General features: G+C 53.9%; 1 protein-coding gene across 1 annotated transcript in view; it reads left to right on the forward strand.

Annotated features, from left to right (window-relative positions):
• The window catches only part of LRP1 (LDL receptor related protein 1), a 74999-nt gene that overhangs the window by 32316 nt on the left and 21580 nt on the right, over positions 1-21103 (forward strand). Inside the window, exons 16-42 of the mRNA XM_080935572.1 lie at positions 1469-1609; positions 1719-1844; positions 2179-2295; positions 2628-2708; positions 4206-4373; positions 6882-7064; positions 7534-7734; positions 8566-8811; positions 8916-9113; positions 10303-10507; positions 10618-10782; positions 11228-11472; positions 11645-11776; positions 12143-12370; positions 12565-12739; positions 12825-12919; positions 13108-13257; positions 13421-13561; positions 14083-14217; positions 15853-15984; positions 16237-16371; positions 16533-16662; positions 16772-16898; positions 17822-17973; positions 18058-18182; positions 18440-18817; positions 19832-20021. Coding sequence (XP_080791698.1) covers positions 1469-1609; positions 1719-1844; positions 2179-2295; positions 2628-2708; positions 4206-4373; positions 6882-7064; positions 7534-7734; positions 8566-8811; positions 8916-9113; positions 10303-10507; positions 10618-10782; positions 11228-11472; positions 11645-11776; positions 12143-12370; positions 12565-12739; positions 12825-12919; positions 13108-13257; positions 13421-13561; positions 14083-14217; positions 15853-15984; positions 16237-16371; positions 16533-16662; positions 16772-16898; positions 17822-17973; positions 18058-18182; positions 18440-18817; positions 19832-20021 — 4501 coding nt within the window. The remainder of the gene's footprint in view (positions 1-1468; positions 1610-1718; positions 1845-2178; positions 2296-2627; positions 2709-4205; positions 4374-6881; positions 7065-7533; positions 7735-8565; positions 8812-8915; positions 9114-10302; positions 10508-10617; positions 10783-11227; positions 11473-11644; positions 11777-12142; positions 12371-12564; positions 12740-12824; positions 12920-13107; positions 13258-13420; positions 13562-14082; positions 14218-15852; positions 15985-16236; positions 16372-16532; positions 16663-16771; positions 16899-17821; positions 17974-18057; positions 18183-18439; positions 18818-19831; positions 20022-21103) is intronic.

Below are 21103 nucleotides of genomic sequence, written 5' to 3' on the forward strand. Positions count from 1 at the left end.
CTTAGCCATTTCTCTGCTGATGTGTTTTCAGCTTTGTTTTTTGTTTGTTTGTTTGTTTTTATTTTTATGATCACAGTCAACATTCACTGCACATAGACAATGTGTTGGTTTCAGAATTTCCCGTATAGTAACTTACTTATCCTCTAACACGTCTCTGTGGGGGCAGCATTTTTATTGACAAGGGATGAAACCAAGGTCCAAGTTACGCAGGCATCCTGACCCGAAAGTCTGATGTGTTGATCGAGTACCTACAGTTCTGTCTCGGTGGCTGGATGTGGTGGCCTGCATGTTTAATCTCAGCACTCAGGAGGCAGAGGCGTGTGGATCTTTGTGAGTTCCAGGCCGGCCTGCTCTGCACAGAGAGTTCCAAGCCAGTCAAGACTGCACAGTGAAATCTGCTCTCAAAAAAAAAACAAAACAAACACACACAAAATAAATAAAAATAAATAAATCAATGAAAAAGGGTTCAGTAGAGATCAGAGAACAAGACTGAAGGCCAGTGGAGGACATTGGCAAATGTGAAAGAGGCCAAGGCAATAGAACTGTCTCTGTGAACACTGACATCACTGAGAATAGAGCTGGGGGCTGGAGAGGTGGCTCAGCGGTTAGAGCACCGACTGCTCTTCCAGAGGTCCCGAGTTCAATTCCCGCCAACCACATGGTGGCTCACAACCATCTGTAATGAGATCCAACGCCCTCTTCTGGTGCATCTGAAGACAGTGATAGTGTACTCACACATGAAATAAAAATAAACACATACATACATAGAAGAACAGAGGCAGGAGTGGTTGTAAAGAAGGTGACAGTGTACCAGGATCAGAGCATCTTTAGCCATGAGGGAGCAGTCCGAGGTCAACACTGGTTTCTAGAAAGGGGAAGAAAAGCCGGCTGTGTGAAGCAAGGAGTGGACATACCAACTTCGGGTCCCAGCGGTCCATAGAGTAGAGAGAACATTGGCTGCCTGTGACTGACACCACTGTCAGCTCCACGTGGCCAATGGCATAGACAAAGGTCTGCTTGGGTGCTAAGGCGGTGGGGAGGTGTCTCCCTTGGGGAGGGAAGAGGGTAACATGCAGCGATCTGGGGGCGTGTCTTCACTCCCGAGGGGAAAGTTTAGGACAGGACCTTGAGGGCCCCTAAGATGACACCTAGGAAGGTTCAGAGTCAGCAGTGGACCAAGCACATCCCTGTGACCTGTGTGACCTGTGACCAGGCTGTCCTGAGAACTATTTTTACTTCAGAGCACAGGGAGATACACACATTGCCAGCCCGGTAGACTGTGTTGTCTGACAAGGAGTCACCACAGTGAACCAAATAATTTGCTCATGGAGAATTATGTAGCGGGGGAGGGGGAATTACTCAGTAGTGTATCAGAAAACAGTAAATCAGAAGAAAAGTTGAGGGGTTTTAGCGCCTGTCCCGTGGCCCGGGTCTGACCTTCCCCTTCACACTCCTGTGGTGCCCACAGCGAACCCATCCTACGTGCCCCCACCCCAGTGCCAGCCGGGCGAGTTTGCCTGTGCCAACAATCGCTGCATCCAGGAGCGCTGGAAGTGTGACGGAGACAACGACTGTCTGGACAACAGCGATGAAGCCCCAGCACTGTGCCGTGAGTCACTGCTCCCATCCCGGGGGGCCGGGCAGCGGGACTCTGGATGTGCGCCCGAGTGAACAGAGAGTCCGTTCCCACTGACCCCTGGTCTGCTCCCCCTCCCCAGATCAACACACCTGTCCCTCGGACCGATTCAAATGTGAGAACAACCGGTGTATCCCCAACCGCTGGCTCTGCGACGGGGATAATGACTGTGGCAACAGCGAAGACGAGTCCAACGCCACGTGCTCAGGTGTGGAGCCGGGCACGGTAGTCCCGGAGCCCATGAACCCAGCGGGGAAGAGACCCTGGGCAGGAAGTGGGGTCTTCTATTCCCCGCCAGGCTGGACAGACCAACGGAACTGGGTGTACAAGGGAGCAGGCGCAACCTTAGATGGAGATGAGGAAAAACGCAGACGGAACCTTTCCCCAGAGACCCCAGAGATTCCCTTGGGAGATGGGGTCAGGCACCAGTGTGATTCTGGACACTGGAGAATAACATCTCAAACAGAATGGGGGGCGGGACGGAGGACGATTGGGGAGGAGGGAACTGGATGATGAACATCTGCACTTGCTCCGCCCCCTAGCCCGTACCTGCCCACCCAACCAGTTCTCCTGTGCCAGTGGCCGATGCATCCCTATCTCTTGGACCTGTGATCTGGATGACGACTGTGGGGACCGGTCCGATGAGTCAGCCTCATGCGGTGAGGGGGATGGCAGGAAATATGGCCGGCAGAGGGGAGGGGCGCCTTGTAGGTCGGGGCTGGAGAACTTGTGTACCTTGAGGAAGCTGTCGCTGTGGCCTTGAGTTTTGTCTGCAGCAGGGAATAAGAGTACCACCATCACCGTGTTGATTTGGGGGGCTTGGGGCTTGTGTTGACGCCTAGTGTGGGTGAATGGACTGTTTCTGGCTGAGCCCTTCTCCCCATCTGGCTCTGCTAAAGGCTCCCGTTCATGGAAGGGTCCCCTTCACCACCGGCTTCTCAACATGAGAACGTGACTTTGAGGGTCCTCAACTGTTCTTTTTCTCTGACAGCCTATCCCACCTGCTTCCCCCTGACTCAGTTTACCTGCAACAACGGCAGATGCATTAACATCAACTGGCGGTGTGACAATGGTAAGAACCTACCTCTCTCTTACCATAACTCCTAGGAAAGCCAGAAGCCACAGCCAGGCCTCAGAAGAGGCAGGCAAGATCTTAGACTCAAGTCGGGGTTCTCTGCCGTACACTGAAACCCTGAGGGGTTGGCTAGGAGAAACAGGAAGGAGTCAGAAATACCATGGGACACCAAGGTGGGCAGAAGGGGGACTCTCTGAACCCTGCTTTGGCAGAGTAGAACTGCCCACCCTCTGGCAAGAAAGTTAACTGAGGGCAGAGGAGCAAAGAAAGGAGCTTAGAGCCCGTCCTCTTCTCCCTACATCCTCTGCCTCTTGGGGTCCTTACTGCGTGCCCCAGGCTCTGGGCTTCAGTCTTGGAAGCACACCTGGAGGTCAGCCACGGACCAGGTGATGTCAGCCCTGAGCCTCAGGGGCCACAGTGTGTGTAAGTGCACGCGCAAGTGGTTGTTGTGTGTGCCGTTTCGGACTCTGTCCCGTCTGGCGTGCTGTTGTGATGTGTTGTGTTGTGATGTGCTGCCCCAGGGGCTCCAGCCTTGCTTCGCCTGTGAGAATGGGTTGGATCAGTACCATGTCTCTCTCCTCTGTGCTGTGTCCCAAGTGCCAATGGTTGCCCTGGCGGTTTCTGTGTTTCAGAGAAGGATTGTGGGGACGGCTCTGACGAAAAGACCTGTCCTGAGCCTGCCGGTCAGTGCATAGAGGCACATGCACCATCACCCCAGAGCCCCAGCTGGCCTTAGCCTCCCCAGTCCCCTAGGTTCCCTGACCCTGAGCTGCCAGACACACACAGACAAGAGAGGCAGAGGCGGGGCAGGGGGATTACAGGGAAGAAGCAGAAGAGAATGTTCAGAGGACAGAGGTGACAGAGGTGACCCCGAGGAGGCCCAGACCTGGGAGAAGAAAATCAAAGCCATTTACAAGTGGGCAGGAGCACACTACACTCTGTGAGCACCGGCTAACCTCGGTCTTTGAGAGTCCTGTCAGTGATGCAGATGGAAAGTTACTCTAGGGCTTAGGAGGCAGGATGTTCACCCAGATACCTGCTTCAGAACAGTCTTTGAGCCTCAGCTACAGGCGAGCCTCTGGGAGCCAGCACCCAGTGCCAGCGTCTGATGATGTCCAAGCTCAGCATGTGGCTGGGTCTTACCTACATCCCAGCCCCCTCCTCTCTTAAACCAATGGGAGCCCCTCCCCAGCTCCCCAAAGTAAGCCATCCCTGTCCCCATATCCTGCTGCAAATGATGTCCCCACCCCGTTTTCTGAGACTCAGGGAGGGGCCTCCTAGAGCCCCACCCGCTGCCTCCCCCACCCTGCGGGCCATGGTGCATGTTGCAGTCTATGCAGTTTCTGTGTCTTTTCTGTTTGTTATTTTTCTCATTGGGGGGTGGGGCGGGCTGTGGGTGGGAATGAGGGGGCAGAGTGAGCCAAGCTGGGGTCACAGAAAGGCTGCTCTGCTGACCCTGTCCTCAACTCTCCTCCTCTTCTTCCCTCCCACCAGACAATGACTGTGGGGACAACAGTGACGAAGCCGGCTGCAGCCACTCCTGCTCCAGTACCCAGTTCAAGTGCAACAGTGGCAGGTGCATTCCCGAGCACTGGACGTGTGACGGGGACAACGACTGTGGGGACTACAGCGACGAGACACACGCCAACTGTACCAACCAGGGTGAGCACTCTAGACTAGCGGTCAGCCCATCCAGCCACCCACCCCACGGATGTCACCACCCTGAGATCGCTGACGCTCGCCTCCTGTCCTTGAGGAGGCTCCAGTCCCGCGGGAGAGGGAGGTTGCTGTGGGATTGTTGCCACACACTGTTAACATTGAAGGCCTGGCAGTTGGGTGGCCTTAGGTTTCGGCTCCAGCTCTGCAAATTCTTATCTGAGTGGCCTTGGGCAAGTTACCTAATCTCTGAGGGGCCTCTTGAGTTTTCTCAGCAAATAGCACTGACCCGCCGGTTATCAGGGCGCAGGGTTGTGTCTGTGAACGGCGGGTTGACAGGGAGTCAGACTTGGTGGCTCACACCGATAATCTCACCACAGGAGAGGCTGAGGCAGGAGCCTGGCCTAGGGAGTAAGGCCCTGTCCCAAAAAGGAAGAAGAAAGATGCCAAGGACAGAGAGGAGACTCCCAGTGCCCAGATCATGGGAGAGGCTGAGTTTCCCAGAGGACACAGGTCCTCTCTGCGGGTGCTGGTGTCTTAGCTGTACCCCATCACTGCTATGAAAGAGCTGGGATAAGATGGCTCTGGCTTTATGAAAAGTCAGAAATGCCCTTTTTTTTTTTTCTGTGAAATGTTCACTGGCCTATCAGTTTGGTGACGTTTCTGTAGCACAGTGCCCCAAGCGAGGGGCTTAAGCAACAGAACACACAGCGTGCAGAGTAGAAAAGCAAACTCCCCAGCCTGTGAAGGAAAACGTGTCCTGTGTCCTCAGAGACCTTTGGCCTTCCTTTGTTTCGGGACGCTTTACCCGGTCTCTGACTTCATCTTCAAGCGGCATACACCCTAAGTGCGTCTGTCCCTGAGTCCACATTTTTCTTTTTATAGTACTATTAATTAAACCCTACCCTGGTGGTTTCAACCTTACAGAGACATTATTGCCAAACAAGGTGGTAGGTGGGGTTTCAGCATCTTTTTAGGGACTGTAGTTTGGCTCATGATGACTGACAGTTTACCTATGGGTCAAAAATGTTTCTCCAAGCCTTACATGGCCTGTGGCCCTCCATTAAGTAGTCTCTGCCTCAGAGTTAGCATCGTGCTGGGCACCATGGATCACTCATTACATCAGCTGAGAGGCAGCAAGAGGGTCACAGGAAGCTCAGTCAGGACCATCTCTGAGTAGGACTGGGGACTCTAGACGGTGTGAAGCAATGCCGGCCTTGCCCAACAAGCCAGGTAGTCCTGGTTTCCTCTGCATCTGGGCTTCCTCCTGCAGGCAGTCGGTGGAGACAGGAGAAGTGGGACCTGGTGTGTGGACAGTGATTGGCAGAAGTAGTTAACCTGTGGCTCTGAGCTGGCATGGCCCAGGACCTTGAGGAGGAGGAGGGCCTGACCAGTGATTACAGCATTTGTACAGGAAGAGTGTGAGGCTTCCTACGGGGTAGAGGGTGGCTGGTCAGCCGGGAGATACCTCATGCAGGGATAAGAGAATGGGGCTACCCTGGAAGCGGAAGCAGCTGCTTCTGATAACATAACAGGGGCAGTTTGGCAGAGGCTTGACCTGGGAGGCAGTGTGGGAGCTTTGGAAGATGGGGTGAAGTTGGTGGTACTTTTGTAAGACAGCCCTGGACGGAAATTACCTTACAGTGAACTTCAGCCACCCAATCCCACCCCTCACCCCCGGGGAAGGAAAGTTGGGTCATAGGCAGCTGCTGAGAAGTGAGAAGAGCCCTTTCATGGCAAGCAGGCTGGAGGTGGGCACGCCATGCCACCCCAGTTACTGATCATCAGTGCTCACACTTGGCGGGGGTGGGGGGAGGGCTTTTCCATTTCCATTATGCTGCTGGCCTACAGGATCAGGTGGGATACAGGGGGACCCTGACAGACCACTTGTGCCCCACACTGCCCTCAGGTTGCAAGAGCTGCACATGGAAAAGGCGCTGAGACCTCTGGGCCCTTCACCCACTTATGAATCCATGCTCTGCCTCCCCCTTCCTCCCAACTCTGCCTCTCAGAGGCTTCCCAAGGGATGGTCCTCTGTTGGGTGTGCCATTGAATGTGGCCCACTCTCGATTCGCATCCCTGCTGAGGCGATTTCTGTGCAGAGGCCTGCCGGGGCTGTTGTGTCTGAAGTGTCATTTCATCGAACCACACCATTGCTTGCAGTTGTAGCCTAGACCCAACCCCCTTCACTTGGCGGTCTCCGTGTCTGTCGTGAGTGTGCAGAGAATGAAGGGGACACGTTAGGTTGATGCCTTTGAGTTCTGTCCTGACAGAATGTAGCCAGTAGCATCATGAGCTTAGAGAGGAAGAGCCGGCATTAGACAAGATGGTATCTGGGGTCCTTGAAGAGCTGACATCTGAGTCTCTTGATGAGTTAGTGCTTTCTGGCTCACAGGACACTCTGGGCATCCTCAGCTCAGCATCCAGGCTAGGCAGAGGTGGTGGGAAAGATCTGTGCAGACTGCCTCTCCCTCCTGATGCAACCACATCCCCTCCCCCACCCGTGTCCTCCAGCCACAAGACCGCCTGGTGGCTGCCACTCGGATGAGTTCCAGTGCAGGTTAGATGGCCTGTGCATCCCCCTGCGGTGGCGCTGTGACGGGGACACTGACTGCATGGACTCCAGCGATGAGAAGAGCTGTGAGGGGGTGACCCACGTTTGTGACCCGAATGTCAAGTTTGGCTGCAAGGATTCAGGTGAGGGGGGGGCCCTCAGATGTGGTCACATGGGTAGAAGGAAGCCATCTTAAATCTTTTTTTTTAAGATTTATTTATTTATTATATATAAGTACACTGTAGCTGTTTTCAGACACACCAGTAGAAGACATCAGATCCCATTACAGATGGTTGTAAGTCACCATGTGTTACTGGGATTTGAACTCAGAACCTCTGCAAGAGCAGTCAGTGCTCTTAACCACTGAGCCACCTCTCCAGCCCGGAGGGAGCCATCTTGAGAATGTAACAGTGGTTTGGTATTGTGTGGTGGGGAGGGTAAGAAGCCTGAATGAAGGATCCTGGGAACCCAAACCCAGGCTAGCGTCAGCACCCTCTGCAAGTTCCTTCTCCTTAGTTAGCTGTGTGGACGTGACAGAAAAGGTCTCCAGTTCATAGATGCTCTAAGACAGGCCCCACTGGGTCCTCATTCTGTCCCTGTCCCTTCCCTCAGCTCGGTGCATCAGCAAAGCGTGGGTGTGTGATGGTGACAGCGACTGTGAAGACAACTCCGACGAGGAGGACTGTGAGGCCCTGGCCTGCAGGCCGCCCTCACACCCCTGCGCCAACAACACCTCTGTATGCCTGTCTCCTGACAAGCTGTGTGACGGCAAGGATGACTGTGGAGATGGCTCGGATGAGGGCGAGCTTTGCGGTGAGCCCTGGCAGGGCCTGGGGTTGGCCAGCGTTGTGGAGGGGCATCTTGTCCACGGCAGAGATGTAGGAAATGGTCTGGGGCAGGAGGAGGCAGGTCTCCATCATTGATCTCGGGCTAGCCTTGACCCTGCGTGAGGCATCCCACGACTCTTGTAGCATTTGCTCTGAGGAAGAGGAGGCATGGAGCCCTTAAATGAACTAGCCCAGGGCCATCCTGCTCTGAAGGCATGGCAGGGAGGGAGCGGTTGGGTCTCTTGACCTGGAACAGACACCCTCAGTCAGACCGCTGGATAGGGAGGCCAGGCACAGGGTGGAGACATGATTTGAGCTAACTTCAGGAGGGTTCCCGGAAAGGGACAAAGTGTGAGAATGAGTGAGGAGGGTCAGGTCCCCGGGCAAACATGACATCTGACTTCTGGGAAATAGAGAAGTTAAAAATGAGGCCATCTGAGACTGGCCCGAAACTGCTCCCATGGGGCCTCCCCTCTGCACCCTGCCCCATGTTACACCTGAGTTGGGAAGGACCAAAGAAAGGGCCTTGACCTAAAGATTCTCCAAAGAGGAGGCAAAATGCCCAGGTCCCAGCTGTGGACGTGAGGGCACTGGGGGCAGACGGGTAAGGAGAAAGGATAATGGTCTTAGATGTCAGGTTCTAGTGTCTGATTCCTGATCCTGGTACAGCCTGGGTGGGTGGCAGCTGCTCAGCAGGCTGTGTGGTTAGGGCTCCAAGGCTCGGAACGGGATATGGAGAAGCGTGAAGGCCCAGCAGGGCTTGTGTCCTGCCCCCTCCCAGATCTTGACCCTGTCCCCTGCCTGTCCCCCCCCCCAGACCAATGTTCTCTAAATAATGGCGGCTGTAGTCACAATTGCTCGGTGGCTCCTGGTGAAGGCATTGTGTGCTCTTGCCCTCTGGGCATGGAGCTGGGGCCTGACAACCGTACCTGCCAGATCCAGAGCTACTGTGCCAAGCACCTCAAATGCAGCCAGAAGTGTGACCAGAACAAGTTCAGTGTGAAGTGCTCCTGCTATGAAGGCTGGGTCCTGGAGCCCGATGGGGAGAGCTGCCGAAGTCTGGGTAAGACACAGTGGGCCTGGGTGAGCCAGCCAAGCAGAGCCTCTGGACAGGGTGGCACAGCGTCAGTAAGCCCTTCGCTGACCTGATCACATGCCTCTCTCCAGATCCCTTCAAACCGTTCATCATCTTCTCCAACCGCCACGAGATCAGACGCATTGACCTTCACAAGGGGGACTACAGCGTCTTAGTGCCTGGCCTGCGCAACACTATTGCTCTGGACTTTCACCTCAGCCAGAGCGCCCTCTACTGGACGGACGTGGTAGAGGACAAGATCTACCGTGGGAAGCTGCTGGACAACGGAGGTGACTTTCTGGGCCTGGGAATGGTGACAGAATTGCACACAGATGGCCCTTGGACACTCAGGGTCACGGGCCCCGATTCAGGTGGCCCCAGAGCTGAGTTTCCGACTGCCCATCCCCCACCCTCTGTTAATTGGGTTAGGTTTTGCTGTGGGTCTCAGAGCCCAGTGCCCCGTAATTATCGTCAGCATTGTTGCTAGCCCAATAATTAACAAAATGATCACCCTTTCTTTGGAAAGGCCTGAAGCCTGGCTCCCCAATCTTGGAATTTCAGGCTTAGAAGGAAAATGCCTTGTAGGAAAATGCACTACCTCTGTCTCAGGGTAGCCTGAGCCATCTCAGGCTCGGCATTGAGCATCTATTGTACGCCAGGCGCTGGACACAGCAGCGGTCAAGACAGTTTTAAATCGTGTGTCAGGGCGGTCCCTGAGCAGAGGCAAGGAAAGGGCATGTTTTAATAGAGGAGTTTGTGTTGTTGATTAGAAAGGAAACTTGGAAACATCTCTATTAGAAAGAAAACTTGGAAACATCTCAAGTGCCCATCTTGAGGAGAATGGCTAAGTAAACAGTCACTCGTCACATGACAGTTTCTAAAATTACAAGACACACGGACATATTAGCCTACCACCTCTTTAGGACATTCTATGGGTAGTTTCTAGCATGTTCTATCAGGTGGTTTTTTTTTTTTTTTTCTTATCAAGCAGGTTTATATATTAAATTCTCAACCCACAAACTCTCTACACAATAAGCTTACATCCAATGGACAAAGATACAAACTGCCCTTCTATATGAGATAAAAAAAGACCCGTAGAAACCCTTAGAAATAATAACCTCATTGTGCGCCGAGAGAAACACAAACATCTGTCTCCATCCTGTTCCTCCCGGAGCCTCTCCATCGTCTTCATAGTGTGTTCTCAGAAGCTCCCATCTCCCCCGATCTCCTTTCCCAGGTTACCCTTCTCAGAATAGTACATACATAAAATGGCTACCTTCATCCCCTCCTCCAAGAGCCCCCTTTCCCACCTACCTCCCGGTGGGAAAGAAGTCTGGGAGAGGAGGGTGGGACCAGGCCCTTCAGCAGTCTGGGCAGAAGTGTCAGGGTGAATTTGGATAATTGGGGGATCCTGAGATCCACACTTCCACCAATCCCTGTCCCAGGCGTCTCTAACCATCCGCAACCTTCTATTCCTAGCGCTGACCAGCTTTGAGGTAGTGATTCAGTATGGCTTAGCCACACCAGAGGGCCTGGCTGTAGACTGGATTGCAGGCAACATCTACTGGGTGGAGAGCAACCTGGACCAGATCGAAGTCGCCAAACTGGACGGAACCCTCCGAACCACCCTGCTGGCGGGTGACATCGAGCACCCGAGAGCAATCGCGCTGGACCCTCGGGATGGGTGAGAACTCCCCCTGCCCCTCCGTAGCCTGGTGTTTGGCCTGGCCAGGGACACCTGTCTTCTCTGTACTGTCGATTCCCGCCCCAACTTTGGCCTTCCTCCCTCCCTAGGATTCTGTTTTGGACAGACTGGGATGCCAGCCTGCCACGGATTGAGGCGGCATCCATGAGTGGGGCCGGACGCCGAACCATTCACCGAGAGACAGGCTCTGGGGGCTGGCCCAACGGGCTCACCGTGGACTACCTGGAGAAGCGCATCCTCTGGATCGATGCCAGGTCAGCAGCACCCGGGCAGGGTAGGGGTGGGGCCATCGTGAACAAAGATGAAGCCAAGAGGAGGATGGGGGACAAGGGAGGGAGAAAGGCGAGAAGGAGCAGGGTTGGAACCTGCAGTCATCCATCCACCCTCGGTCCTCCTCATTCCCCGTGTCCTCCGCTGAGGGCTCTGCCCGACCAGAACGAAGAGAAGGTGCCTTTTCCTAGCTCATGCCAGAGCTCCAAATGCCAGCTGTAATCTTGGGAAGGACATCTAGAAGATTCCCTTGGGGGACATAAGGCTAGGCTCCTAACCTACTGGACTAACCCCCACTCCAACCCTTGCAGCCTTGCGGTCTCTCGGGAAGAGGACACTGGTGTATTGAGTTGCAAGGGGGAGGGAAGGTGGACACCTGGGCAGGGTACTTTGCTGAGACCCCCATTGTTCCCTCCACTACACTCTCAGGTCAGATGCCATCTACTCAGCTCGGTATGACGGCTCCGGCCACATGGAGGTGCTCCGGGGACACGAGTTTCTGTCACACCCGTTTGCCGTGACACTGTATGGTGGAGAGGTATACTGGACGGACTGGCGAACAAATACACTGGCTAAGGCCAACAAGTGGACTGGCCACAATGTCACCGTGGTACAGAGGACCAACACTCAGCCCTTCGACCTGCAGGTCTATCACCCTTCGCGACAGCCCATGGGTAAGGACCTGCGCCTTTCAGGCAACTGAAGAGGAACCACCAGCCCTGGATGGGGAGGGTGCTGGGATAACGGGGGTCAGGGGTGGTGAGAGTTGGGGTGAGATCCAGGTGAGAAGGGCTAGGGAGGGATCAACACGTCACAGGATGTTCTTGCTTCTTCTCTCCGGGCTAGCTCCAAACCCCTGTGAGGCCAACGGGGGCCGGGGCCCCTGTTCCCACCTGTGCCTCATCAACTACAACCGCACGGTCTCCTGTGCCTGTCCCCATCTCATGAAGCTCCACAAGGATAACACCACCTGCTACGGTAGGAAGCCACCTCCCCTAACAGCTGCGGGTAAACTGAGGCAGAAGGAGAGAGATCTGAAGTCCCCGCTGTTAAACAAAGGAGTGACTGAAAGAAGGGGGCTCTGAAAACTAGCAGCAGAGGAAGGACCTGACACGGTCTCTTTACGGAGGTTCTCAACCCCCTTGGGGGCCAAATGACCCTTTTATGGGGGTCGCATATCAGGCAGCCTACATATCATGTTACTATTACTCTTCATAATAATAACAGAACTACAGTTATGACTTGGCGATGGGAATAATTTTATGGTTGGTCACGGCATTAGGAAGGTAGGCAGGAAACCTGAAGGCCAGGGGCCGCCTTCAGTGACTTGCCCGCGCCCCGCAGAGTTTAAGAAGTTCCTGCTGTACGCGCGTCAGATGGAGATCCGGGGTGTGGACCTGGATGCCCCGTACTACAATTACATCATCTCCTTCACGGTGCCCGACATCGACAATGTCACCGTGCTGGACTATGACGCCCGTGAACAGCGAGTTTACTGGTCTGATGTTCGAACCCAGGCCATCAAACGGGCGTTCATCAATGGCACAGGCGTGGAAACTGTTGTCTCTGCAGGTTCTGGCCATGCCTCCCCCCCCCCCCCCGGCCTACACCGATCCTGTCCCCACCAATCCTGTCCCCTGCGGTCCCCCTGATGCTCTTTCTCCAACCTCATCCCTAGCCCATTTCTTGACCCTCATTTCCCGCAGCTTCCTCAGCCTATGCCTGTAAATACACAACCAGCGACTGACTCCCTTTATGTACCGCAGACTTGCCAAACGCCCACGGGCTGGCTGTGGACTGGGTGTCCCGAAATCTGTTCTGGACGAGTTATGACAACAACAAGAAGCAGATCAACGTGGCCCGGCTGGACGGCTCCTTCAAGAACGCGGTGGTGCAGGGCCTGGAGCAGCCCCACGGCCTGGCCGTCCACCCGCTTCGTGGGTCAGTCTACAGCTTGGGGCTGGGGCACACCCTTGTGAGGAGGGAAGAGGAGGACCCTTAACCCTCTCCTTGGTTCTTTTCCCAGCAAGCTCTACTGGACCGACGGGGACAACATCAGCATGGCCAACATGGATGGGAGCAACCACACCCTGCTCTTCAGTGGCCAGAAGGGCCCTGTGGGTACGCACGGACCCTGCGTCCTCCTGCAGGCCTCTAGCTCCCCAGTTAGGAGATGCTCCCAGTGTCTCTTGTGTTTGTCCCTGACTAGGCCTCTTCCAGCTCCCAGCCTGGTACCTACCCTCGCTACACCTTGTCCCAGAGCCACAGGGGGCCACAGATATCCGGCCTGATACCCACCCCTCTTCCAGGGTTGGCCATTGACTTCCCTGAGAGCAAACTCTACTGGATCAGCTCTGGGAACCACACGATCAACCGCTGCAACCTGGATGGGAGTGAGCTAGAGGTCATCGACGCCATGCGTGGCCAGCTGGGCAAGGCCACTGCCCTGGCCATCATGGGTGAGGGCTTGGGTGGGCGGAGGGATGGAAGTAGAGCAGGCCAGGCACAGCCGGATGGATGGGTGGGGGATATCCTGTGGGCCACTTTCCACCCCAGAAACTTCTGCAACAGGGCGAGGAGGGGGTGCCTTCCCGAGGGTCTTATTCCCTCCTGTTGCCCCAGGGGACAAGCTGTGGTGGGCAGATCAGGTGTCAGAGAAGATGGGCACGTGCAACAAGGCTGACGGCTCCGGGTCCGTGGTGCTGCGGAACAGCACCACATTGGTTATGCACATGAAGGTGTACGACGAGAGCATCCAGCTAGGTATGCGGCGGGTGCTGGGTGTGACACGCGGCGGGTCTGCAGCAGCCAGGATGGGGTAGCTGCAGAGCCGTGAGCAGCCTCCAGAACGGTGGGATGAGGGGATAGATGAGGGCTGAGCTTCCCCTCACCAGCAGGACTTTTCTTTTCTCGTTGTTGTTTAGATTTATTTATTTTATGTATGAGTCCATTGTCACTGTCTTCAGACACACCAGAAGAGGGCATCAGATCCCATGTGGTTGCTGGGATTTGAACTCAGGACCTCTGGAAGAGCAGTCAGTGCTCTTAACCACTGAGCCATCTCTCCAGCCCAGGACTTTTCTTTTAACCTTATCCCCACTCACGTGAAATGTCGACTCAGTCTGGCCAGAAGGTCCAGGGGCCTGAGAAAGCATAAGACCAGAGAGTTGGGTGGGACCCTGACAGGTCCAAGGTGAACCTAGTGACTGTCCTCTCTGAGCAGCCCAAGCCTGTCCTCCTTGAAGGCCATCTCACCCCCTCTATAACCCCATGTCTTCCCCCAGAGCATGAGGACACCAATCCTTGCAGTACCAACAATGGAGACTGCTCCCAGCTCTGCCTGCCAACGTCAGAGACAACCCGTTCCTGTATGTGTACAGCTGGGTACAGCCTTCGCAGTGGGCAGCAGACCTGTGAAGGTGAGTTCCTGGCACCCCTCTGCCTAACCTTGACCCCTTCTACCCAGTTGCAACATCATGCATTTGGGAAAGACAGTGTTCACCGTGCGTTACCGGGAGGCTTCTGGGTTAGATGCTTATCCAGTCCCCGATTCTGGGTACTGTGGACAAAAGCTTGAGCCAGAAAATGAGGCCAGCATAGTGAGAAGCCAGACCACAATGTGCTGGTGACTGTCCAGCACCTGCGGTCGGTTTTGGTGAGGTAGTCACTGGATGACGGAGGCAGGCTACCTTGGCGGTACAGGAGTACTCCATGCTGTGCCTTGGCTTTATAGAGTGGGGAGAATTTGATATTTGGTACATTGAAGAAAGAAGCTGGTGCTACAATAGAGTGTGTTTAATGTGCCCTGAGCCCTGACTTAAATCCCAGATAGGTATGCGCGCAATGGGGACACACACACACATGCTGTATGAGAGGCAAGAGATGTAGCTAAGCCGTCAGGTTCCGGACCCCTGAGCCCTGTCGAGGGCTGTGTGGGAAGGACTGTGATAAGGCTGTGAGCTAGGGTGGGGTCCTGTGGGCTCTCAGCCAGGAGTGCCTGGAAAGTGGTGTTTGGAGATTAACCTGGGGGCAGAAAGCTTACGGAATGGGGGAGGGAGAGACCAAGGCAGTTAGACCAGTTAGGAGACTATTAGGAGTGTGCGTACGTGTGAGGAGGCAGACTCTAGGCTGGGATACTCAGCTGGCTTGCAGGGAAGGGATGAGTCGGAGACACTTCACAAGAACTTGCTGGTTTACGAGCTTGCCCTTGGACAGCCCTTTTCCCCAAAGTGCTCTGCCAGAGACCTCCTGCCTTGATGTGGGTGGTGTTACAGAAGGGATTGCTGGGCAGGGCAGCGTGGAAGCGTGGGGGTTTTATTTGGTTGGTTGTTTTTTCTATGTAGCCCCTCAGAACCCTGAATGTGCCTATGTACACCGAGCATATTTCTGGCGACTTTTAGTGTCTGGGGTTCCCCAAATACACTTGGCTGTGTTTTTCTTTCACAGAGCTTAAGCAACCAAGACCTAATGTGGGGATTTCCTTGGGGGAGCACACATTATATCAGAGGGGTGGGAGTCAGGGAGGATTCCGGGATTCCCAGATAGCAATGCCCTCTAAGAAATAGGAAAACTGGGAGCAAGACTGGTCCAGGGGCAAGTAAGATGCTGGGAACTTTGTGTTGGGAAAAGATTTGGAATAGAGCAGAGGCAAGACAATGAGAAACTTAATGTCAAACCAAGTGCCAAACTGGGAATCTAGATTTTTGGAGTCTTGTCTCTCTGGTTGTCTGCTACAACCTCCCCTGAGGATCTTGGAAGGAAGACGTGGGGATGGATTAAGAGGCCAGGATGCTGAGAAAGAAATGCTTCGTTTCTGCCATCTAGTGGTGAATAGTGGTTCTGCGGGTGGCTCCCCGGAGCAGGGGCTCTCAGAGGTCCCAGTCAGGTCCCATTTCCTGGCCAAGCTCCAGGCCTCAAACATCGTGTGAGCAGTTAGAGGTCCAGGAGATGGGTAGAAGAAACAATCAAAGGGGGAGCCAAGAAAAGCAGTTTGAGGGTGACAGGAACCTAGCTCCATCAGCAAGGCTCATGTCTGAAGTGTCCTTGTGTTGCAGGTGTGGGTTCTTTTCTCCTGTACTCTGTACATGAGGGAATTCGGGGGATCCCCCTGGATCCCAATGACAAGTCGGATGCCCTGGTTCCAGTGTCGGGAACTTCACTGGCTGTTGGAATCGACTTCCATGCTGGTGAGCTATTGGCCTTGGGGATTGGTAAACACGCCCCAACAGCTTACGGGGGTGGCACCTTAAAGTCCTAGAATGGCTGCCTGTCCCAACTGTAGTAGCTCCTCACTCCTTCCTGCTGCCTCCCAATTCCAAAAAGGCACCCAGCACCTCCAGTCCCTGCTCAGTGCTAGCCTGACCCTCCAAGTAGTTTGACCCCCCCTTGCCTTGCCTCTGCATTGAGCGGCATTCTTGTGTCTGCCCCTCTGCTTCCAGAAAATGACACCATCTATTGGGTGGACATGGGCCTAAGCACCATTAGCAGGGCCAAGCGTGACCAGACATGGCGAGAGGATGTGGTGACCAATGGCATTGGCCGCGTGGAGGGCATCGCGGTGGACTGGATCGCAGGTGAACGGCAGAAGGGAAATAGGCTTTAGGGGAGAGGCACTGGCCATGGGGACATGAGGTCTGTGAAGCTATGGGCAAGAGCCAATGAGAGAGAGCCACAGGGAAAACTTGGATGGAAGGCTCCCTACCAATCTCCCTGAACCCCACGACTCCCTCCTCAGGCAACATCTACTGGACAGACCAGGGCTTTGACGTCATCGAGGTTGCCCGGCTCAATGGATCTTTCCGTTATGTGGTCATTTCCCAGGGTCTGGATAAGCCTCGGGCTATCACTGTTCATCCAGAGAAGGGGTAAGGAGCTGGGCAGGCTGGCCTAGACCTCTTGACCACAATATATTCTGACAAGGCCCAATGTCTGCATGCAATGGGGTCTCACCCTCACTTCCGTCCCTACCCACAGGTACTTGTTCTGGACTGAGTGGGGTCATTACCCACGTATCGAGCGGTCTCGTCTTGACGGCACGGAGAGGGTGGTGCTGGTTAATGTCAGCATCAGCTGGCCCAATGGCATCTCAGTAGACTATCAGGTATGGACACACCCTGGGGCTGATGGGGGAGGAGACGCAAGCTCTGTCAGTTTCCCTGTGGTTAACCAATCAGGGTTAGTCATGGACCAGGGAGGCTGGTGGCGTCTTCTAACCCATTTATCACCTAGAAGAGTAATCTGCCCTAGGACGATGGAGGGTGATCATGCAGAAGTAGAGCATGAGAAAGCTGAGTGTGGTAGTATATGCTTAATGCTCAAGAGACTGAGATAGGAGGATCGCTTCAAGTTTGAGGCCAGTTTAGAGTATCCAGCAAGATTTTTATCTCAAAAACTTAAGATAGATACATAGATAAATAGATGATAGATACATAGAAACATAGATCCATAGATAACAGATACAGGACAGGTACATAGATACACAGATAGATAGATTATAGACAGGATAAAAAGATACTTGATAGATGATAGATTCATGGATATTTAGATGATAGATAAATTGATGTTAAATAGGTGATAGATAAATACATAGATAATAGATACAAAGATACATAGTTACATAGATAGATGATAGATACATAGTTACATAGATAGATGATAGATACATAGTTACATAGATAGATGATAGACACATAGTTACATAGATAGATGATAGATACATAGTTACATAGATAGATGATAGATACATAGTTACATAGATAGATGATAGACACATAGTTAGGTGATAGATAAATAGATACATAGATAAGGTGTTGACATGGTGTTTGCCTGACATACTTGGTCCTAGGTTTAGTCTTCAATGCTGCAAGGATAGCAATACTAATAAACTAATTAAAAAGTATGGAGTGAGGGTATGTTACTACACAGGTCCACACAGTAAGTGTGGTTACACATAGACCAGATCCCTACTGCCTTGGCTGTGCAGGACTCAGAGCCCCAAGGTGAGCTGGGCACTTTTGCTCTCAGGGTGGCAAGCTCTACTGGTGTGATGCCCGGATGGACAAGATCGAGCGTATCGATCTGGAGACGGGTGAGAACCGTGAGGTCGTCCTGTCCAGCAACAACATGGACATGTTCTCGGTGTCTGTGTTTGAGGATTTCATCTACTGGAGCGACAGGTGAAGCCTGGGTCCCACTTCTCCCTGGGGTTTCTCCTTTCTGGCTTTTTGGTGGCGTCTTGCTCACGACTTGCCCTTCTCCAGAACTCACGCCAATGGTTCTATCAAGCGTGGATGCAAAGACAATGCCACAGACTCTGTGCCTCTGAGAACAGGCATTGGTGTGCAGCTGAAAGACATCAAGGTCTTCAACAGGGACAGGCAGAAGGGTAAGGCTGGGCTCTGGGCCAGGGCAGAGAAGTGAACAAGGACAGCCGAGCCTTGGAAAAAGAGCCACCGGCAGGAAGTCAGAGCCCCAGGGCACTTTCTAGTGACTTACAAGAGGTGGAGGCCGGGAAGGTAGGGCTGAGCATCAGGGTAGATCTGGATATACGAGGCCATGGCTTTGCAGGACTCAGATGAAATTTCCAACTGATCCAAGACAGAGGCACCAAAGAGCCTTTCTTCTGACGCTCTCTGCCCCCAGGTACCAATGTGTGTGCGGTGGCCAACGGTGGGTGCCAGCAACTCTGCTTGTATCGGGGTGGTGGACAGCGAGCTTGTGCTTGTGCCCATGGGATGCTGGCAGAAGACGGGGCCTCGTGCCGAGAGTACGCTGGCTACCTGCTCTATTCAGAGCGTACCATCCTCAAGAGCATCCACCTGTCAGATGAGCGTAACCTCAATGCACCGGTGCAGCCCTTTGAAGACCCTGAGCACATGAAAAATGTCATTGCCCTGGCCTTTGACTACCGAGCGGGCACCTCCCCAGGGACCCCGAACCGCATCTTCTTCAGTGACATCCACTTTGGGAACATCCAGCAGATCAACGACGATGGCTCAGGGAGGACCACCATCGTGGAAAGTGAGTCGAGCCCAAGTCCTCCCAAGAATAGTGTGTGTGTGGTGGGGGGAGAGGGTCAGTGTGGACAAACCTGTCCCAAGGCAGGGTTCTCAACCTGTAGGTCCCACATCAGACATTTAGAGTATAATTCATAAGAGCAGCGGAAAAGTCACAGTTATGAAGTAGCACTCACGCGTATCTCCCCGGGTGGGAGCCATTCACTCCAGTGAGCCTCTTATCCTGACCTCAAGAGTCAGGGCGTCCACGGAGCGGTGAAAGCTTCAGAGCTGTCACCAGAAAAAGAGATGGTCTCAACGCTGCCTTTTACCGCTTCAGTTTTCCCTTTCTTCTTCTTTACGCCCCTCCCCCATTTAAAAACCTTCCTTTGTAGCCACACGTAAACTTGGTTTGAGTTTTTGATCCTCCTGCCTGTGCCTCACCCTGTACAATGCTGGGGTCATCTGGGGTTATAGGTGTGCACCATCACCATACCTTTCTTTTAATGTGGCAGTAGGACTTGAACTCGGAGCTTGGTGCATGCAACCTCAGGTCCTTTTCCAGACCTCCCAAGTTCCTTTCTTCATCCAGTAGGTCCATTCAGACTAGCCAGGTACTGACTAGGTGCAACATAGAAAAGAACAGACCTGTCCTGTCCTTCCGGCTCCTGGCACATTTTCTCCTCAATGCCCTGTCTGTGTCTAAAAATGGAGCGTCCGAGGGCTGGTGGAGTGTGTGCTTAGCATGTATAAGACTGTGGGTCTGTCCCCAGCAGCTAAACTGGTTATTCTAAATCTCAGCTCCCTCAGGGGAGACTGGGAGCCACCAGGCCGCCCATGGCTAGTGCTCAAGCACTGTCTGTATACTTTAGCCCGACCTTATGTCTGTTTTATAAAAGAGCCCTCTGAGGAACTCCCAGGTCCCACAGTTCTCAGTGGAGCCAGTCCATCTCCTTAGCAGCTACCAGGCTGCCCCTGTGCTTCAGCTCACGGGCTCATCGCAACCCACCAACCCACAGCTGTTCCTGTCTCTTCGCAGATGTGGGCTCTGTGGAAGGCCTGGCCTATCACCGTGGCTGGGACACGCTGTACTGGACCAGTTACACAACATCCACCATCACCCGCCACACCGTGGACCAGACGCGCCCAGGGGCCTTTGAGAGGGAGACGGTCATCACCATGTCTGGAGACGACCACCCGAGGGCATTTGTCCTGGACGAGTGCCAGAAGTGAGCTGCTGGGCCCACAGGGTGGGAGCCATGGCCAAGGGGACAACAGAGGTTGTCCCAAACAGGAGCAGGAATAGGAAAGGCAGAGCCTGCCATTTCCTGCTATATGGCCTCGGTGAGGTGTTATCACTTTTCTGAGCTCTGGGTAACACACGTGTCAGAACCGAAGGGAAGGTTGAGGGTCATGGGGGAGATGCTTCTGGCTTTGTGACTGGCATTTATCGCACAGAATAAGTCTGTGGGACTCTGGGAATCAAAGCCTCAATGGAGATTCATTGACCCTGAGTATATAGAAACTCCAGGCTGGGCCTGTTCAAACTTCTTGCTGAGCAGAGAGGTCTTACTGTGAGATGGGACAGTGATCGAGGGGCGTTGTGAAGGCAATTGTGGCAATTCCCAAGACCCCAAAGTGGGAAAAGTGAGAAGAGATCAAAGCAGGACAGACATGGCCACCTGTCTCCTGCCTACCCTGTCTTTCTTCATTTTGATGTGCAGGTTTCTAGTGAGCCACACCCTCTCTACAACAGTCCCCGCTCATGTCTGATCCACCTGCCCACCTCAGTTCAGCTGGAATCAGAATGTTTTCAAACAAACCCAGAAGCAACTCCACAGCCTTGGTGACCTCACCTGTCTGTGCTGGTCCCAGGGCCTGTCCTTCCCGGGCCTAGAGCCTCGGGGAGGGGTTGTCATGCTATTTTTCTGCCATCCTGAAAGAGGCAACCTCATTTTCCACCAAGCTCTTCCTGGCTGAGCCCAAACAAACCCAAGTACACAGAGAGTGGGCTGGTTGGCAAGCTATGCTGAGGCTGGAGGATTTCATGACTGCCAAAGACCTGCCCTGTGGAAGTCTGGGAGCATGCCCTCAGGGAGGGAGCTCAGGAGTGACTGGAGGGCACCCAAGGAGAGGTGTTAGATTGTCTTGGGACCTGGGAGGAGCCAGTGTGTCAGGATAGAGGCTCAGACAGCCAACTCCTGATCCTCACTGGAGCCTTAGTGGCCTTGGAAAGCAGTGGGGACAGGTAGGAAATCCATGTTTCTAGCTGCTGACCCCTACCCCAGAGAAGCCTCCCCTCCCCCGTCAC

This window comes from Micromys minutus (assembly GCF_963924665.1).
Source record: "Micromys minutus genome assembly, chromosome: 22".
NCBI lineage: Eukaryota > Metazoa > Chordata > Mammalia > Rodentia > Muridae > Micromys > Micromys minutus.